At 37.8% G+C, this 22,812-nt stretch overlaps 1 protein-coding gene across 1 annotated transcript; it reads right to left on the bottom strand.

The window, feature by feature from the left end:
* Positions 1–3,040: 3,040 nt before the first annotated feature.
* LOC135218296 (uncharacterized) lies at positions 3,041–22,600 on the bottom strand. The gene is made up of 4 exons (XM_064254514.1): positions 22,327–22,600; positions 14,176–14,318; positions 4,427–4,600; positions 3,041–4,300 (listed from the first exon to the last, which is right to left on the bottom strand). Exons 1-4 carry the CDS (start codon positions 22,343–22,345, stop codon positions 4,049–4,051), a joined length of 588 nt encoding a protein of 195 aa, XP_064110584.1. The 5' UTR covers positions 22,346–22,600; the 3' UTR covers positions 3,041–4,048.
* Positions 22,601–22,812: the final 212 nt, after the last annotated feature.

Genomic DNA, 22,812 nt, shown 5'->3' with positions numbered 1-22,812 from the left:
ACAATCCTTCACGCACATGCATCACTCCTACTACCCGCATACCAGAGGACCCACCCAACTGAATCCCCTTCTCACCTAGTTTCCTGAACTCCCAGCCTGACTCATCCTCTTTCGCCTACACACACTCGCCACGTGACCTCCATTCCACATTCAAACAAAGATTTCGCACGCTGTTCTTTACACATCCTAGCATAATGCCCGTTCTTCCCGCAGTTGCCACAAACTATGTTCATACGAGTACCCCGACATCCACTAGCTATATGCCCTACCTGTCCACACCTATAACATTTAATATCCCTATCTTTCTTACACTCACTCACCAAATGCCCTGTTTGCCCACACCCAAAGCACGCTCCTAACGCCCAACGACATTCATTCTTCCTGTGTCCTGGCTTACCACATCTATAACACTGATCTCGCTCACGACTAACTGACCTTACTCTTCCAACACTCGCACTCCTATCTCTTTTAGGGCTAACTACACTCACATTACTGGCCCTAACACTCCTATCCACCACTCGCTCTGCCATTCGCCTCGGCCCTTCCAAAACTGCCTCCCTATAGCTTTTAAACTCCGGTACAACCTCAGCTACTTCAGTCCTAACACTAACACTTCTACTCTCTTTCATACACCTATCTAACTCGTAATCCTCTACTATTTCTAAAATGTCGTTCCATGTTAACCTTTCATTCGTCCATCGCATTTTCTCCTTACGTTTCAGATTCATAAACTCATATACAGTCGCCAACAACTTTCGTACTAACTCCTTACACTCATTTATCCCTTCGTCCCCAAGCTTTTTCCTAGCTAATGTTTCTAACCTACAGACATACATCGACAACGACTCACCAACATTCATTCTTGCCTCCTCAAAATCTTGCTTCCTCCTATATCTAACGCTACTCTTTATCCTCTTTGCCTGTTCTACAATCCTAGCTTTTACACTCTCATACGGCACATTCCCTACACTCATAATTACCCTATACATATTCAACAAAAATCCCGTCAAAAAGTTACCTAACTCTCTTGCCCAGACTCTCTTGTTATCCCCATACTTTGCCTCACAATACCTCTCATATTCCTCAAAAAAGTCCCTTATGTCCCTACTACCATATTCCTCGTATTGTGCACATCGGAGTACCTCTCTCATATACACAGCCTTTCGTACTTCCCGCTCACTCTCACTCTCACTTTCGCTACTTCCATTCTGACCCATCTTTCCCTCTTCCGAAATACACGAAATCCACTTCCATACTCACGTCCATACCCCTGACTACGCTCTTCTTACCCTTCTTCTTTCTACTTACCTGTTTCCACTCACCGCTATCCAAATCACTCTCAGCCCTTTCCCCAATTTATTCTGACCTAGTCTCATCCTGTCCATCACCCTTACTAACCTTCTTTCCCTTAGTCGTCGTCTTTTCCTCAGCCACTTTTTTATTCTTGTCCTCAGGTTTATCCTTATCCTGTGTCTTCCCCTTCTTTCCCTTACCTATCACAACCGAATCCCCTCCTTCACTCGTACACTCATCCACTCGCTCTTTTGCTTCCTTCACCACTCCTGGCCCGTCACAAGACCAAGTAGGCCTACCTCCTACAGCTCCCTCTCCCACGAATCCCTTCATCATTTCCTACATCATCTCTTGCACTGCATTCATCATTACCCCGAATTTTTCGTCCATTTTCTCAATCATTCTCTCTTCCGCTCCTTTCACCTCTTCTTTCATTTCCACTTTCGCACTCCTTAGCATTCCTCTCATTTCCTCTAACTCGTTCTTCAGTTCATCACACTCTACCCTTAACCTCTCATTCTCCACTTCCAACCTTCCCTTAGCTTCCCTCGCCAACCTCAGCTCCTCCCTAATCTCCTTCAACCCTTCCATCTTACTTTCTCCATCAATCACACAACTCACTACCCAATTGCCCTGCAGCTGCCGCACCAACAGCCCCACGTTGGGCGCCAAAATATAATGTGGCGGGATCACAAGCTAGAAAAAACAAGTTGCAAAACCCCCCCCCCCCCCCCCCCACACATTAACCTAAACGATCCACCTGCCAAAATCCACCCTCAGTCACACTTTCTTCTTTACACAACAAATACACGCAGGACAATTGACCTACACCTATACAAAAACAAAAACAACACAAAACACGTACTTACCAACACTCCAGATACTCCGGGCTATCCTGTGCTTTCACTGGTTGAGGTCAAGAAATCCAACAACACAAAAAATCACATATAACAACAAAACACAACAAAAGACCACTGCACAAACAACACAACAGCACAGGCACAACAACTCTAAGCAAAAAAAAAAAACACTAACAACTTAACAACAACAAAACAAAACACAAAAAACGATTAATTTCCAATCCTTCAAATAACTGCTTCCGACACCACTAACTCTCACCAGCTCTCACCAAAGACTGCCTCAAAAACTCACTCAAAACACAGAACTCTAACAATTAACAGAACCAGCAGACAGCCCAGAACCTACCAACAACCAATTCAGTCATTAACCATCCATACAGCAATTACACCCTCTCTCTCTCTCTCTCTCTCTCTCTCTCTCTCTCTCACTCTCTCTCTCTCACACACACACACACACACACAGACGTTGTCAAATGGAACTTCATAACTCCTCCATACCATTACACACTATGCAGACTTCCTTTGCTCTCTGTATTGAAAAACTGGAAAATTATTCATGGAACTGTCCAGAAACAGCAGAGTGGCTGTGGTTGATTGATTGTTATCTGTATATTACTAACAGACAAGAATCATTTTGAAAATATTCATTCTTTTGTTTCGTCCGTTCGTCTTGCAGAGGGAAGATACACCTTTGTAGGTTCAGTCAATACATTCTGGTCTTGGGTTCAGTTCAGAAGAGAGACAAATTTACACTTTTGTTAGTTCTATAACACCTGTACATATTCTTGCCTTTAGTTTCTGTGAATAATCTTTTTGTGCAAGATAACTGTTGTTCATTCTTTCTCATAATTAAAAAAAAACGCGGGGTTAGGAGAGATACAGAAGGCCAAAATAGTATGATTTTTTTTAATGATACTTTGAGAAGCAAAAAGCAGGGTAAATCTAAGTAAGCAACATGGTTACAAGTGACATAGTTACAACATGGTTACTGCAACGAGGAAAATTAAGCGCCTCAGTGGCGTGGTTGGTATGGTCTTGGCCTGCCACCTCGGCGGTCGCGAGTTCGATTCTCGGAAATTTCACTGAGGGGTCAGAGATGTGTATTTCTGGTGATAGAAGTTCACTCTCGTCATGGTTCGGAAGGCACGTAAAGCCGTTGGTCCCGTTGCTGAATAACCACTGGTTCCATACAACGTAAAAAAAAAAAACGCACAAACAAACAAACAAGCAACGAAGAATCGCAGAGGAGCCACGGTAGGCAACACTTGGGTTCACCAAGATTCTGTAAGAGTTGTGGTGCTTTATTGCAATCTGAACAGAAGGCACAGATTGGACTCTGACCAGATGGCAATTATGCAAAGCAGCAAGGGTGCAGCCCAATAATAAAGTGTGCGTAAATAAAAATAAACGTTTAAACTAGAAATCTACGTTAAAGTTCTGAAGAGGACATTGATGACTGCAGATCTCTCAAATGCATGGTTGACATTAGTCAAAAATATATATTTTTTCAGTTTGAATCAAATCAAGTGACATATAATGAGCTGGCTGGCGTGTCAGTGGCTAGTAGTAAACAAAAGAAAAAAATCGAAAGTAAGGCATGATTTAAATTTTAAAAAAATCTATGTAAATGCATCACTTTACCTATACATAGCTATATACATATACATAATTCTATATACATAGCTATATACATACCTATACATAATGGTTGTCGATGTTAGGCCCATGCTATTTTACGACTGATATGGGATAAGCAAATGCCCATATATTGTTATTTTCGTCCTTAAATTTCATCAACAAATCAACTTATTTATGCACAGCGTGTCACCAAATGCGTCGTTATCTTTAAAGCCAATTTTCCAGTTCTCCATCTATAACCAAGATCTGTAAGGTTCTTAAAAGTTCATATTTCCATTGTAGCCCAACTTGGACGATTGATAGATTTCTTCACAGAGAGCGAGCAGACGTTTCAGTTCTTTATTCTCCCGCCTATATTGGAGTACATCCCTCTGCAGAGCTTCCAGGTCGACTTGACTCTCAGGGGGATCATTTACGACGCTTCCAGCGACGGGAGTGTGGCGCCGCCTTGAATGAATAAGCTCTTGAGCGATGGCTGTAGATGTGCCTTCCTCGACCTTGACGATACTCTGAGGACGAATGAGGAAAACCTGAGTGTTAGAACGATCCAGATATAAAAGAGGTAACTTCACATGTATAGGGATTACTAAAATGTTCCTTGTTGGCTTTGAGTCAGAGCAGATGCCTTCGCTCACCTGGCTGTGTACTTGATCTTGAGAGGGGTTCAAGTTGACGATCGAGTCACCATCATCTGCGATCTGACCGGGGCTGGTGCATGGTTCCCCTGGAGCAGATACGACGCGGTCAGGTGCCCGTGGTGTGAGAGACTCCTCCTCTGGAGGGATTGGCTCTAGACGTACCTGCTGATCCTGCAATAAGTAGAGAAAGTTACTCCTCAGTGAATTCAGCTGATCGCTCTGACAAACAAGGTGGTACAAGCTCACCACAGGGCAAATCACAACCAGAATTACTTGGTGAAAATAACCTTTAATCATTTGTTGTTACACAGGTAATATCAGTTTCTTAAAAAAATTGGTCAGATTGGTAGCGTTGTCCCTAGTGGCAGAAATCAGAAGATATCACAAAATTTACGCTCTGGAAAAACAATTTTCCCAGAATTACGTAATGAAGTTGAAAAGAGGTACAAATTAAAAGCAAACAATGAATATACAGGTACAGAAACATACATTTGGCTCCTGTCTCCTGATTACTTCTATTCGTACATTAATTGATCCGCATATAAAATTTAGACCAAATGTCAAGCACTGGGATATATGCAGTGGCGATTCTAGGGGTGGGCATGGGGGGGCAGCTGCCCTCCCAGATTTTGACCATGACCCTTGTTTGCCCACCCCCCCCCCCTTTTTTTTAATGAAATATTATATATAAGATTAATCATTATTGAATATAACAATAGCCACTAACTAGTCACACAACATGATTTGGTTATATTGCTAAATATACAGGAAATGTCAAACTGAACCTTTTCAGAATTGTCATGACATGCCCAATGTACATCTGTTCATTTCATATAGTTACTACCTTTCTTTATTTGGTTCAAATGTGTATTATATTTATACATACTATCCATTCTTTAATGTTTGCGTATTGTTGAGAACTATATATAGTTTTGAATGTTAAATCTTCATATCATGCAAGTCAGGTAAAATATCAGATGGATGTTTTACAGTTGTTTTGCTTAGGAATCGAACAAAATTCTATATGAACCTTTACCTTTAGGGAAATTCATTCCTCGATGAGTTTCAAAATGTTTCCAAAGTTGTAATTATTTTTAGTAACCTTTCCTATGATGCCTAACCAACAATTATCTTTGCCCCAGAGTTGCAAACCCCTCCCCCCCCCACTTTTTGAGGGGTAAAATCGCCACTGGATATATGTGGTCATTCAGCGCTGCAACAAAATTTAAGGCGAGGGTTGGAAGTAAGATGAAAGAAAGAAAATATAAATGGAAGAAGTATAATACTTAGGCCAAGTGCTGGGGCCTTGATACTGAAAAGGAGAGAAAGGAAGATGCTTTCTAAGAAGTAGCAGGGGGGGGGGGGGGGGAATTTGCAGTTGCATTACGAAACAAGTGTTAGGAGAGGGTTCAGGATAGTAAGATGGAAGAAAAATCAAGGAAGGGACGATGCAAAGAACTTTATGTGGTGGAGATTGGTTGAGACAAAGCACTATATATGAATGAAAGTACGTACGTTACCAGAAGATCAGCTGGGAAAGATTATACAGACAGACAGACAGACAGACAGACAGACGGGCGGTAAGTAGTCCCACATGACTGGAAGAAATAAAGAATCATAGCTCTTGAGAACAGTACAGGTGAAAAGACGAGCCAATAATTGCACCCTGAAGGTACAGGCAATTTTGTCTGTACCTCTTTAAGATCTTATACACCATCAAATAAAAATACAAAACCAAAGCTACGATCACAATATATTCTGTAAATATTTAATTACAGGTGATAAGTTTGATCGCTACATTTCTCTACTTAAGGAACAGCAGTTACAATAGTCATTGTGAAAGAGATTATCATTTGTCTATAGTACAAGAACATATCACTTTGTATACAGTGCATAATATGTTATTTTTGTATAGAGGCAAAAAATATATAAATGCTGTACAGTGAAGAATATTATTAATATATTATATATATATCTATCTTATATATATATATATAATATAAATCTATTATATATATATATATATGTGTGTGTGTGTGTGTGTGTGGTGTGTGTGTGTATATATATATATATATATATATATATATATATATATATATATATATATATATAAAGTGAAAGTTAAAGTCCTCCTGGGCTCATGTTCCTTTGGCCGACAGCAGTGTTGCCAAAGCACGGGGGAAAACGGCCACAAGTGCGAAGATTCGAATGCAGAGCTGAGGCAGTGCTGCCAATTGGTATGTGCTTACCCTACACACTGGGTAAACGACTTACACAAAACCTGGGAAATAAGTGAAATTAGCGCATCTATTTGTAGTATATATACATATTAGAGCAATTTTATCATTATTGCATTACTATGACAACTAGAATTCATGGAAACAGTTTGAAACACATCGTCGTATATGTGAAGCTCCACTAAATTGGCAACGATGAGCTGAGGTCTGCACTCCTCACGTATGCATGCGGCCTGTAGATCCGCGTATACATTTATGCTTTTAAAACTTTTTTCCAATAATAAAAATAATTGAAATTATATCATATTTCTGAATATAATAATATCTTTGAAAAACGAACCATTTTCACTAGTCTCGAGTGTTCACGCGCCAATATCAGATACGATCATACGATTGTCAATTAGAACCGAGTTTGACAACAGCAGATGACGTAACACAAACGTGATGTCCTACAATGCATTCATTCTTTAGGTCCAGCAAATCCTCAATTTTGCCTTGTCTTCTTATATATAATAAGTCTTGGCGTGCAATTGCAATCGGAGGTTGGTCATATATGATATATGGTGGATTAGCACTCTATAGGCGTGTGGGTGGCGTCATCGGTTGCTGCGTTATCTCTGTGTGTGAGGATATGAGAGGGAGTCAAGTGAGGGTAGTGTATATATATATATAATTTAATATATCCATATATATATATATATATAATCTATAATATATATATATTATACATAATATATTATAATATTATATAATATATTATATTATATTATAGATAATAAGTAAATATAATAGGTTAGCAAAACTTGGTTAACCTGTGAATTAATCTTAGGGTGAAGACTGACTTATATTAGTCACGTTTAATGAGTTTTTTTTTTTTTCGAGAAAAAAAACTGCAAATATGTATTAGGCAATTGCATTAGTTGAAGTGATTCAACTGATTATAACCGAATACGTTTCGATATCAGTATGCTAGGAAGTGGTGTATTATATAATCGTGGATTTTATTTATATTAATGTAGCTTATTGATAAAAAAAGGGACCAATTATGATGTGCTCTTTTCCAATTTTTTGAAACTCATAGCCCTGAATAGGGCATTCGTTTGGCTTAGGCTTGCCACATGTATACCATAAACCATGCATAATATGCTGTCCATTCTCTAGGGGAAATATCTCATTTCAAAATATCCGGATCACAGAAGATGGCATAGACCTACATGTTTCATATCGTTTTTGTCAGTTTACAATGCTTATGACATTGATTTTTAGACTAGACCTATGTTATATATTAGGTTGTTCATTATCATTATTACTTCAGCAAACGTTTTGATTTAACATACAGCATATTACCTAAAGTGATAAATGTGGCTTAAAAAAGAAAAGAAATAATAAACTACCTATGAATATCGAAGGATTTATGGAGCTTGTCAACTTACTCTGTGGGGAACGCAAAGAAATACATTTCAGTGCAGTTTTTTGTTACTCGCCACTTTGTGCTGAAAACTGTATGAATAAATTTACTTGCCCGTGTTCACTTTGTAGCCTGATCATATATATATATATATATATATATATATATTATATATATATATATATATATATATATATCTCGAATGTAATAAATCAGCTTCAAGACTGAACACTGTCCGTGTAACTCGCTCGATTCCAAATTTTACAATGATTAAAGTTACGTAATGTTTCGAAAGATATGAAGCAACTGAATTTCGGAAAGGGGAAAATCTAACTTTAAAAAGGTTTAATTAGTAAACCCAACTAATATAATGGTAAATATATGGTTACTATTTTATGACCAGGGTGACTATTTCGTCTATACTCTTTTTTTTTCATCTGTCCATCCGCCTGTGGTGTTTTTGTATGGTAACACTGCGTCCGGGCTTTAGATAGTTACATTCAGCTTACATTCAACGATTATAATAATATCCTATTTCGAATATTAACGGTGTAATTCGCATACAGTAAATTATTAAAACACTTTTCAGTTGCAAATGTACACCCAGATATCCTTTTATTTACCTAAAACTTACACATTGCGTAATATCTAAAGCCCGGGACGCAGTGTTACCATACAAAAACACCACAGGCGGCTGGACAGATGAAAAAAAAACAGAGTATAGTTAGTGTAGCAAAATAACATTGCTTGGCAATTATCAATACACCTCCCGGTGCGGAGCTATGCCACATCTACCAGTATCCAGTTTTGAATACCTTACTTTATAACACAGGAATCAATAATTCGACAGTTTAAAGTTTTTAGCATGTTTTTCTAAACGTAAGCGTTTACATATTGTGATCATAATTTTATTTGTAAATAAAATGAGAAATCGCATTTATAAACGTGACAGATGTTTCGAAAGACGCTGCCACTTTTCCTATATACCTTTGGATAAGCCCCACCACCCGGTCTAGCTGAGAACTCTAGCGCCATAAAGAATGCCTTCTTGCTCCAGGTTACCGAGAACAATATAGTCAGTAGGGAGATTAATTAATTCCTACAGAAAGCATGCTGTGAAACGGGCAAATGCAGTTAAGAATTCCGAAAACTTGCAAACAGGCGATGCTGCAAAGGATATATGTTATTGAACCAAGATCATCTGACGACGAAGATTCTTCGTAATGTACATTTTGTATAGCATCATAAAATTACAATTCCTGTGATAAATACTGTAAATGAATTATTTCTCTCCCAATGATGAGTTTATGAGCAACAACCTTATAAAAAGTAAAAATTGTTACACGCATTAGATTTATGAGTTATAAACACGGTCCAGACCGTGAGTTATAATAAATCTTTATTTACTCTACGTTTTCATATCTGTATGTCATAAATATTTCAGAAGAAAATGTAATAAGAAATAATGGATGGTAATGCCAGATAAAAAGTATAAATTATAAAAACATAAAGAGAATATTACAGCCTTAAAAGAGAGAATATACTATGAAAAAGGAAATGAAATTTAAGTAAATCATAACGATGAATGAAAATGAGGTGAAAACCTCAATGAAAATGAGAGGAAAATTCAAATAATAAAAAAAGAATAAATAGAAGTAGTCTAGTGACAAGATTATAAAAAATGCCATAACATACTGAGTGATACTTACCGATTTTGATTACTTTTAATAGGATCAACAAATAAAATATGTAATATGCAATATCTGAGGGTATAAGTCATAACAAATATAACAATAGTCCCAAAAGTAATAACCAAATAGAATGGGGATCGAGTTTACGGATTAGGATTTTTACGGTCAGTTTCATTAAGTCAATGCCTTGCATTAAGTACTGCCAAAATATTGATTCGCTGGGACTTGAGAAGGGGACGATTTAAAGGTTAAGAGGTTTTTCAGCGCTCTGGGGTTTTTCTCAAGGGAACTGGCCGACAGCCAGTGTTCCCAGTCCCCACACAGCCAGTGTGGGGACACGTGGCCATGTGTCATTTAGCCCCCAGCCAGAGAGCTGGTATATGTATGCTGATAATACGTATCAGTGATTAACTGTAGAACCACAAAAGGTATTTTTATAGTTCAATAATTGTCTGTTAAAAGAAAAGAAAAAGAATTTCCCTTTAAAAACATCTGCGTCTCTCAATATGTGATATCGAGTGTTCACAATCGAGTGGCAGCAGGAACCGAGTGCATAAGCACTGACCTAATGTGATTTGTCAACTAACTTTCTACTTTTATAGCGTTATATCGAAAGTTATTATGATTTATTTTGATAAAGAACAAAAAATATAAATAAGACAAACATTGGTGAAAAAGAAACGAAATCCAAGTTATACGTGCGTTTAGCATTGGCTAAATGGATAGGCCTATTTCAGTAATCAAGGAAATATATTTTGCAGCATGCTATTCAATAATCTCATCGAATTTCTAAATTGTACAAATTTGTGCATGTGGAATTGCGTTCAAGGTCGCATCAAACAAGTATTTTCATGGGTTTCCACCTTTTTTTTTTTTTCGGTAACTACTCTTGGCCATACGATCTGGAGTGTGAATATGCTTGGCGAGAGTTATTTTAATTCGAGTATCTCCTTTTATGCTCTCTCTCTTCTCTCTCTCTCTCTCTCTCTCTCTCTCTCTCTCTCTCTCAGGCCCTTTTTATCTAGTCAGGAATAACCAGAAGCCTGTTTTAAGAATCGAGCACTAGGCCTATTAATCATGCTTGGGTGCTTCATATATATATATATATATATATATATATATAGTATATATATATATATGTGTGTGTGTGTGTGTGTGTGTGTGTGTGTGTGTGTGTGTGCAATATATAAATTCCCCACAAACTCATGAATTTATGTAGTCCAATAATGCTTGACTGGATCGAACTGATTACTGGTTGCTTGTGGAAATATGAATTTGGGTGATATCACGCCCTTATGATACGCCCACTTACGCAAATTCAGTCTTAAATTTCACGGTTGGAATATGATTAGAAGATTTGAGGTAAAAGGTTGAAGTGAAAAAGGTGGAGTTAGGATTGTCGGTAGAGGTAGAGGTAGAGGGGGAAGGGGATTGGATGGGGTCTGCCGTCTCCCGGCTTAACCAGGTGGTGATTTTACGGGTGTTCTGGTTGCTTGCGACCGTCTTCCTCATTCTTTATATAGCAAGTCTGTTTCCCAGGCGCAAGCACAGGGCCTGTTGTCTTCGCCTAAATAACAGACAATAAATGGCCCGGCATTGTAAGCCTCTTTTTCTCTCATTTTTGCTCTTTTTCTCTCTCTTTTGCTCTCTTTCTCCTCTATTTTGCTCTCTTTATCTCCTTGAAGAATCTTTTTCCTCTTTATTTTAATCTCTTTTCCTCTCTTCTTTCCCTGAAGAAGTTTCTTGCACTTATTTGTGTCCTTCTCTTTCCTCTTCTCCCTCTTTTTTTTCTTATCCCTCTTTTTTCTTAATATTATATATACTATCATAATATGCTATAATATATATATGATATATATATATATATTATCTATATCTATATCTAATATAAATAAATATATGATATATATATATATATATATATATAATAATAATATAGTTATATTCTATATATATATATAGATATATATTATATATATAATATATATATATATATATATATATATATATATCTATAGATATATCTATATATATTATAATAATATATTATATATATATATACTATATATATATATCTATATATATATATATATATATATAGATATATATATATATAATATAATTATATTTAATATCTATATATATATCTATATTATATAATTATATTATATATATATATAATATATATATATATATATATCCCTATATCTATATATCTATCTATCTATATATAATATATATATATCTAGATATAGATATATATATATATATATATATATATATCTATATCTATATATATCTATCTATATATAATATATATATATATATATATTATATATATATATATATATATATATATATAAGACGTCAGGTGGCTGCGACTACGGCTGATGCTGGGGGTGCCTGGGGTCAAGGCCTCCCCGGGCTGGTAAAGCACTGGCTGGCGATGCGGATATTAGTGCAAAGTCTCCCCCCACAACCCCCTCCCCCAAGTAGAAACCGGCTTGTGATACGTTTGTGTAGTGGCCCGTGGCCGTCGGTCTTATTAATTATGGAAGCTACAATCAGTACTACCAACCACACCAAACTTCTCTGTTGAATCTAAGTGCATTCATGGTTGATTATGTTTAATGTTTCGGAGATTTTCCCTTTATATTCTATTGATACTTGCGTGGTTTTAGGCCTCTTTGCTAAAATAATTGATAATACACTATGATATTAAATATTTGTTTACACATTTCTCGAAATATACATACGTAATGTTGGTAATGCTGTGTTGAACGAAAATTTCAAATTGCTCCGTTTCTATAGTTTGGAGTAATTACTATACTTTGAAATAATCACTATTACAGTATTTTTTTCTTATGATTGTTATAAATATCATAGATTTAATATTTGTGCATCCTATGTTAGCTTTATTTTGCTTGATAGAGCTTTCAAGACAGAGAAAAAATAAGCTTTTCAGCTACGTGTTGTAGTTGCCAGTTGGTGAAATTCGAACGAAATCCTCTGAAATTTGTAGCTTCCTCACTTTGGACGCTTACCGTTCAAGTTATATATTTCGTAATTTGCACAGAGGCAAAGTATATATTTAATTGTGTACTGTAATATGTTCATTTGTATAGAGGCAAAGGATATATAGTTTTTTAGAGGAAAAGAATAAATTAATTTGTGTGCCGTACAAGAATATATTAATTTGTGTACTTTAATATATTAATTTGTACAGAGGCAAAGACTATATTAATTTGTGTACAGTACAAGAATATATTGATTTGCTGAGGTAAAGAATATATTAAGTTATATCGAGGCAAAGAATATATTAATTTATGTGCAGTACAAAAATATATCAATTTGCATAGAGGAAAAGAATATATCAATTTGTGCACAGTAATATATTAATTTGTATAGAGGCAAAGACTATATTAATTTATGTGTAGTACAAGAATATATTAATTTGTGTCCACTAATATATTGAATTTTTACAGAAGTAAAGAATATATTACTTTGTGTACATACAAGAATATATTTGATTTGCAACAGTAAAGAAATATTTAATTTGTGTCCACTAATATATTGAATTTTTACAGAAGTAAAGAATATATTACTTTGTGTACAGTACAAGAATATATTGATTTGCAACGAGGTAAAGAATATATTTATTTGTAAAGAGGCAAAGACTATATTAATTTATGTACAGTACAAGAATATATCAATTTGCACGGAGGAAAAGAATATATCAATTTGTGTACAGCAATACATTAATTTATACAGACGCAAAGAATATATTAATTTGTGCACAGTACCTTATAATTCCGAAAAGAAACCCACCTATTGCTTGAAAAAAGTGAGACTACAGAAGTAATAATAATAATAATAATAATAATAATAATAATAATAAGATAAAAAGGCAATTTCTCTTGGTATATGGAAGAAGCAGAGAAATCTCTCTCTCTCTCTCTCTTCTCAGGAGTTACTACGTGAATACATATAGTCATTCTCGCCCCCCCCCCCCCCCACCTCCTAATTGCATGCAAGAACAGCTAACTCTTCATCGAGATTAAATAATATAATCCGCAGCCTACGAAACTTTAACCACAGCCCGGTGGTGGCCTGTCCTGTTTCGTTGCCAGAAGCCCGATCAGGGCTAACTTTAACCTTGAATCAAATAAAAATACCGAGGCTAGAGGGCTGTAATTTGGTATGTTTGGTGATTGGAGGGTGGATGATCAACTTACCAATTTGCAGCCCTCTAGCCTTGGTAGTTTTTAAGATGTGGTTGGGGGGGGGGGGGGGGGGGATTGAGGGCGGATAGGAAAAGTGCGGACGGAGAACAAAGAAAAAAAAAGACTAAAACACTACTTTATGTAATGAGTGTGATAAGTGTATATAAAGCATAAGACATAGGCCTACCTCAGGCTTCGTCACCACCTCCAGTATCGCCGAATCTCTGTCGTCGTTAACGGCTGAATCTCCAGTAACGGTTGAATCTCGATCGTCAGTAACGGCTGAAGCTGTCACTCTATCGGCTTCAGGGTCTTCGGTAGCATAGGCCTAGAGATGTTTCCCGTAGGAAAAGGAGTAGTCTAGTGAAATGTCCAATAAAAGACCCATAAAATAAAAGCTTCAAGTACAATAAAGAGACCCATAAAATAAAAGCTTCAAGTACAATAAAGAGACCCAGAAAATAAAAGCTTCAAGTACAATAAAGAGACCCACAAAACAACTGCTTATATAGTTAAACAAAAGCCTTAAATTCCTAGAGCAAGGTCTACACTCGCCGAATTCAAAGCCCGCCCTTGGTTTTTTCGTTTTTCGTCACTGTAACAAATGTCACAACTGTATTAAAAGTACATCGCTTTCTTTTAAAGCCGGGCGCACATTGAGACACAGGGCAGCGCAGAGCAGGCAGACTCAGGGCAAGGCAGGGCAGGTCAGCAGCACAGGGCAGCATAGGCGTGGCGCGCACATTGAGAAGTAGTCTGCCGTCTTATGGTAGGTCATGTGATCCTGGCTGCCACAAATGATTACCTGAGAAACCTCAGCTCAGAGTCTGAGTAGGAAAATGAATTCGAGAATACTTTGTTATTATTAGTATATTTTTTTTTTTTTCTATCACAGTCCTCCAATTCGACTGGGTGGTATTTATAGTGTGGGGTTCCGGGTTGCATCCTGCCTCCTTAGGAGTCCATAACTTTTCTTACTATGTGCGCCGTTTCTAGGATCACACTCTTCTGCATGAGTCCTGGAGCTACTTCAGCCTCTAGTTTTTCTAGATTCCTTTTCAGGGATCTTGGGATCGTGCCTAGTGTTCCTATGATTATGGGTACGATTTCCACTGGCATATCCCATATCCTTCTTATTTCTATTTTCAGATCTTGATACTTATCCATTTTTTCCTTCTCTTTCTCTTCAACTCTGGTGTCCCATGGTATTGCGACATCAATGAGTGATACTTTCTTCTTGATTTTGTCAATCAACGTCACGTCTGGTCTATTTGCACGTATCACCCTATCTGTTCTGATACCATAGTCCCAGACGATCTTTGCCTGATCGTTTTCTATCACTCCCTCAGGTTGGGGCTCATACCACTTATTACTGCAAGGTAGCTGATGTTTCTTGCCAAGGCTCCAGTGGAGGGCTTTTGCTACTGAATCATGCCTCTTTTTGTACTGGTTCTGTGCAAGTGCCGGACATTCGCTTGCTATGTGGTTTATGGTTTCATTTTTCGTATTGCACTTCCTACATATGGGAGAGATGTTATTTCCGTCTATCGTTCTTTGAACATATCTGGTTCTTAGGGCCTGATCTTGTACCGCTGTTAACATTCCTTCAGTTTCCTTCTTTAGCTCTCCCCTCTGTAGCCACTGCCAGGTGACATCGCTGGCTAGTTCTTTAGTCTGTCTCATGTATTGTCCGTGCATTGGTTTGTTGTGCTAGTCCTCTGTTCTGTTTGTCATTCTCCTGTCTCTGTATATTTCTGGGTCTTCGTCTACTTTTATCAGTCGTTCTTCCCATGCATTCTTTATCCACTCGTCTTCACTGGTTTTCAGATATTGCCCCAGTGCTTCTGTTCTCGATGTTGACGCAGTCCTCTCCCTCCTTCCTTTCGTGTTATGTATGGTCTGTCCGTATTTGCTCTTGGGTGTAGTGCTTTGTGTATTGTCATATGTTTTCTGATCTATGCTGCGGAGTTCTGCCTTCGTCCATTCCACTATCCCTGCGCTGTATCTGATTACTGGCACTGCCCATGTGTTTATGGCTTTTATTATATTTCCGGCGTTGAGTTTTGACTTGAGTATTGCCTTGAGTCTCTGCATATATTCTTTCCTGATCGTGTCCTTCATCTCTTGGTATTTTATATCCCCTCCTTCCATTATTCTCAGGTATTTGTATCCAGTCTCATCTATGTGTTTGATGTTGCTCCCATCTGATAGCTTTATCCCTTCAGTTCTCGTTACTTTGCCTTTTTGTATGTTGACTAAGGCACATTTTTCTATTCCAAACTCCATCCTGATGTGCCCAGATACAATCCTTACAGTCTCGATTAGGGCATCTATTTCCTTGATGCTCTTACCATACAGCTTGATGTCGTCCATGAACATCAGATGGTTGATTCTTTTGCCTCTTTTCTTGAGTTGGTACCCGGCATCCATCTTCTGTAGTACTTTTGTCATGGGAATCATTGTTATTATTATTATTATCATTTTTTTTCTCTATCACAGTCCTCCAATTCGACTGGGTGGTATTTATAGTGTGGGGTTCCGGGTTGCATCCTGCCTCCTTAGGAGTCCATCACTTTTCTTACTATGTGTGCCGTCTCTAGGATCACACTCTTCTGCATGAGTCCTGGAGCTACTTCAGCCTCTAGTTTTTCTAGATTCCTTTTCAGGGATCTTGGGATCGTGCCTAGTGCTCCTATGATTATGGGTACGATTTCCACTGGCATATCCCATATCCTTCTTATTTCTATTTTCAGATCTTGATACTTATCCATTTTTTCCTTCTCTTTCTCTTCAGTTCTGGTGTCCCATGGTATTGCGACATCAATGAGTGATACTTTCTTCTTGATTTTGTCAATCAACGTCACGTCTGGTCTATTTGCACGTATCACCCTATCTGTTCTGATACCATAGTCCCAGACGATCTTTGCCTGATCGTTTTCTATCACTCCCTCAGGTTGGTGCTCATACCACTTATTACTGCAAGGTAGCTGATGTTTCTTGCCAAGGCTCCAGTGGAGGGCTTTTGCTACTGAATCATGCCTCTTTTTGTACTGGTTCTGTGCAAGTGCCGGACATTCGCTTGCTATGTGGTTTATGGTTTCATTTTTCGTATTGCACTTCCTACATATGGGAGAGATGTTATTTCCGTCTATCGTTCTTTGAACATATCTGGTTCTTAGGGCCTGATCTTGTACCGCTGTTATCATTCCTTCAGTTTCCTTCTTTAGCTCTCCCCTCTGTAGCCACTGCCAGGTGACATCGCTGGCTAGTTCTTTAGTCTGTCTCATGTATTGTCCGTGCATTGGTTTGTTGTGCTAGTCCTCTGTTCTGTTTGTCATTCTCCTGTCTCTGTATATTTCTGGGTCTTCGTCTACTTTTATTAGTCCTTCTTCCCATGCACTCTTTAGCCACTCGTCTTCACTGGTTTTCAGATATTGCCCCAGTGCTCTGTTCTCGATGTTGACGCAGTCCTCTCCCTCCTTCCTTTCGTGTTATGTATAGTCTGTCCGTATTTGCTCTTGGGTGTAGTGCTTTGTGTAGTCATATGTTTCCTGGTTTTCTGATCTATGCTGCTGAGAGTTCTGCTTCGTCCATTCCACTATTCCTGCGCTGTATCTGATTACTGGCACTGCCCATGTGTTTATGGCTTTTATCATATTTCCTGCGTTGAGTTTTGACTTGAGTATTGCCTTGAGTCTGCATATATTCTTTCCTGATCGTGTCCTTCATCTCTTGGTGTTTTATATCCCCTCCTTCCATTATTCCCAGGTATTTGTATCCTGTCTCATCTATGTGTTTGATGTTGCTCCCATCTGGTAGCTTTATCCCTTCAGTTCTCATTACTTTGCCTTTTTGTATGTTGACTAAAGCGCATTTTTCTATTCCAAACTCCATCCTGATGTCCCCAGATACAATCCTTACAGTCTGGATTAGGGTATCTATTTCCTTGATGCTCTTACCATAAAGCTTGATGTCGTCCATGAACATCAGATGGTTGATTCTTTTGCCTCTTTTCTTGAGTTGGTATCCGGCATCCATCTTCTGTAGTACTTTTGTCATGGGAATCATGGCTACTACGAAGAGTAGTGGGGACAGTGAGTCGCCCTGGAAGATCCCTCTCCTGATATTAACCTCTGCTAGTCTTATTCCAGAGCTTGTAAGTATTGTATTCCAGTTGCGCATTGTATTTTTGAGGAACCTGATGGTATTTTCCTCTGCCCCATATATTTTCAGGCATTCTATTAGCCATGTGTGTGGTATCATGTCGAAGGCTTTCTTATAGTCTATCCATGCCATGCTTAGGTTGGTTTTCCTTCTCCTACTGTTCTTCATTACCATTTTGTCTATCAGGAGCTGGTCTTTTGTGCCCCTACACTTTCTTCTGCAGCCTTTCTGGTGGGGGATGGTGTTTGCCTCCTCTAGGTAATTGTATAGCCTTTCACTGATGATACCTGTTAGTAACTTCCACATTATTGGTAGGCAGGTGATAGGCCTGTAGTTACTGGCTATATTTCCCTTACTCTTGTCTTTTTGTACTATGGATGTTCTTCCTGTGGTCATCCATTTGGGTGCATGGTGATTTGAGATACAATGCTGGAGTTGTTCTGCTATTCGTGGGTGTAGGGCCTTGAAGTTTTTGAGCCAGTATCCATGGACTTCATCAGGACCTGGGGCTTTCCAGTTTGGCATTTTCTTTAGTTGGTGTCTGACTGTGTCTGTCGTGATCTCTGTGAATCTTTGTTTTATTCTCCCTGTTTCTTCTTCCTTGACTTCCTGGAGCCATGTTGCATGTTTGTTGTGTGATACCGGATTGCTCCATATGTTTTCCCAGCGTCTCTGACTTGGTTCGGCTTCAGGAATTATATTATTATTATTATTATTATTATTATTATTATTATTATTATTATTATTATTATTATTAATTATTATTATTATTATTATTATTATGTAATAATAATAATAATAATAATAATAATAATAATAATAATAATAATAATAACAATAATAATAATAATAATAATAATAATAATAATAATAATAATAATAATAGTGATAGAAAACGATCAGGCAAAGATCCTCTGGGACTATGGTATCAGAACGGATAGGGTGATACGTGCAAACAGACCAGACGTGACGTTGATTGACAAAGTCAAGAAGAAAGTATCACTCATTGATGTCGCAATACCATGGGACACCAGAGTGAAGAGAAAGAGAGGGAAAAAAATGGATAAGTATCAAGATCTGAAAATAGAAATAAGAAGGATATGGGATATGCCAGTGGAAATCGTACCCATAATCATAGGAGCACTAGGCACGATCCCAAGATCCCTGAAAAGGAATCTAGAAAAAACTAGAGGCTGAAGTAGCTCCAGGACTCATGCAGAAGAGTGTGATCCTAGAAACGGCACACATAGTAAGAAAAGTGATTGGACTCCTAAGGAGGCAGGATGCAACCCGGAACCCCACACTATAAATACCACCCAGTCGAATTGGAGGACTGTGATAGAGCAAAAAAAAAAAATAATAATAATAATAATACCTTTATTCCACAATATTACAGTGGGTATTCTTACGATGTGCATTTGTAAGGGAAAGAGATCACTGTGTAGGAATGAGTACATGGTGCATTTGGTTTAACATCTGAGTTGAGTGATGCAAGATTCAAGAATTATTTCAGATTAAGCAGAGAACAATTTGATGAGGTCCATAACATGATGTAAAGTGACATATCATCTGAAGGTTGCAACGCCCAAAAACCAATCGGGAGTAGAGAAAAACTGGCTGTTTTTAATGTCAGTTTTATTTGCCTTCATGTCTGTCTTTCTGCAATATACGAATGGAGGAAAATTCCATCAAATGTCCGTACGCTCTCGTTGTTCAGTCAGAGGATGATATCATGTGGATTACTGAGCAAGTTATTTCCTGTGCCGCATGTGCGCAGAAAACTGCGTTTCAAACACTGCGTGACGCAGGCCGAAGCAGGCCTGCCCCTGAGCTGTGCTGTCCTGCTTGACAATGTGCACGCTTCCATTTAAAATAGTGAAATGCAGTTTTCTGCCCTGCTCTTTGCTGCGTTTCCTGTGTCGCCCGAGTCTCAATGTACGCCCGGCCTTACATTAGGCTAACCCAGTCGTACCCCACTCACTCTCTCTCTCTCTCTCTCTCTCTTTAAAACATCTTTTTCCAGCATTGTCTGCATCGATATTGTGGTTTCAGTATAAATATATCACGGGTTTCTCTAACAGCGATTTTCCTCTTTTTCCCTCAGCTCACAATAGGCCTAACTCACTCTATTCTTATGCCGTGGCTTCTAGACTTGCTTTAAAACAAGAAGCAGCTCAAGAAAAACAATGATTTAAAGCAGCACGAAAGGAAAATAATTGTCTTAAACGGCTTGAAAGAATGTATAAAAGTAGTACCTATAAATCCTATATGGGGAAAAATCGTTACGAAAAAGATATACGTAGGATGCAGGTAGTACGAACTTAGACGTAAGAGTACGAGCATGTGTCGCGTCTAATATGCACTCTCGTTTTCATACGTATGATTTGCACTCCTCGGCCATTATTATACATGAAAATGGCACTCCCTCAGTGTATATATGCACTCCCGACAATCGGAATCACATCCTCGACGTACGCACGTAGGTACCGACAAGTTGAGGATAGAGATAACAAGAGATTATGACGCACACATAATTTCCTCTCCCTCAACACCAGAAGATGCCTCACCACCGGCTGCGGCATATGTGTGACGTTTCTAAAGCCGATTTTTTTTTTTTCTTCTTTTTGGTAATAATCGCCATTGGACTTGACGAAGAAAGAAAGCCAAGTCGAAAAAATGAGATCGTGGGTCCATCCTATGTTGCAAGATAAGAAGAGTGAATGAGAATTTCATACTCTGTAGAGTCGTCCTACTTATGATGGGACAAAAGGTAAAACTACTTGCTTTATATTTTGAGCTATTTTATATGTATTTTGAAGCCACATAAGCAATTAAGGTATTTCAGCAAAAAGTTATATACTCCCACTACTGTCTGTTTATCTCATCATCACTGGTAGCTAGTAGACAGACAAGGATCAAGAAACGTAATATTTCCGAGAAATTTCATATATTTATGATTGTAAATTTCAACAGAAATCATACTGTTACTTCTTGGGAAGTTGGGGCTTGGGGGTAGTAGGGAAGAACGTGAGTCTTTCAGGGGGGGGGGGGGGAGGGGGGGGGGTGGTGGCGGCCAGTTTACAAACCCCTTCAAATGACACCCTGATAATAAGTACACCGGGCATTTCTAAGAATCGCAGCTAATCTCTTCTTTACGTACACAGTTCTTATAATGCAGAAATATAGATATACACACACTATGTATAGATAGACACACACACACACATATTTATATATATATATATATATATATATATATATATATATATATATATATATAGATTTATATATATATATAGTATATATATATATAATATATATAAAATGCAGTCACCAAGTAAGTTAAACTTGGCAACTCCCTAGTGTTGCTAACTTATGCGTTTATCAGTGTTGCCTCCTAGCTATAACACCTGCATATCGGTAGCAACTCAAAAGGATATATTAATTATGAAAGTTTTTTTTTTCCTACATTATTTCTTTGTATGCATAACTATGCATAACCCGTGTCTTATATATATATATATATATATATATATATATATATATATATATATATATATATATATATATATATATATATATATAATGTTAGTTGTGAATTCACAACGTTATAGACGAGTATATCATTTGAAATAAAAGCAAAAACAAAATATACTAAATTTTAATAATAATAATAAATATTGCGCAAAGTGCATACTACATAGAATGTAGTGGGAATGCAGACAGACGAATAAATACGTACGTCGTCGTACTCGTAGCGAGCGCATACCATATATAGAAACAACGTCATCGTATTGCCAGATACTACGAAGTTTGATCGACTTAGGGTTGATATGGTTCCATTATGAGTTTAGCAGACTGAATCGTACGAATATAAATAACGGTCATTATAAGTCGCAAAAAGAAAACGAGTTAACTTATAACTGGCTCGGTAAGTAATGATTAATATCGGCGAAATAAAAGGCTACGTACGATCGTTCGGCGTGAGTTTCCAAAGACCGCCAGAGATGTTCGGACTTCGGTTGCTTCGCGTACACAAAGTTATATAGAATTTGTTTTTTGAGTTATATTCGCATTGGCTTTCTTAACGCACATTGTCGCAGGTACTTGAACGCCTCAATGTTGTCTATTTCCATATATACATATATTACGTATAAAGAAACCACGCCTTACCTTTGGTCATGTTCAGACATGTCGAAGTACTTTATTCAGGTGTCACTATATATGAGGCATTCGGTGTTGTTAGTCGCTCACAGAGATCACAAAAATAACATTACAAAGACATCGCTTTGGATTAACGATGTCTAACAATAGTATGAACTGGAAAACTACTCCAAGGGAACAATGGGGAAAGAGAGAGAGAGGGCACACTAGAGAGAGGGGGCACACGAGAGAGGGAAATGTATAACATATGTGCTCGCAGCTACGAGCCTACTGCTAACTGAACGTTTCAGGGCAGCTCAGCAGAATGCGTGTTGCCAACCCTACAGGCAGTCATGTCCCTACAACTGTAGCAAAAAGTCCCTACGTGTCCCTACCCCTGCAGCAAATGTCCCTCTGTGGGATTGAATGTTCAATGTCCCTATTGTGATATGATCATCAATTTCTTTTTTATCAGTAAGTCCAATGGCCCGCAAACTCGTTCATGATGGCAAACTAT

Source organism: Macrobrachium nipponense, chromosome 9 (assembly GCF_015104395.2).
Source record: "Macrobrachium nipponense isolate FS-2020 chromosome 9, ASM1510439v2, whole genome shotgun sequence".
Lineage (NCBI taxonomy): Eukaryota > Metazoa > Arthropoda > Malacostraca > Decapoda > Palaemonidae > Macrobrachium > Macrobrachium nipponense.
The sequence above is the reverse complement of the archived record's forward strand: the minus strand, read 5'-3'. Positions and strand labels throughout refer to the sequence as shown.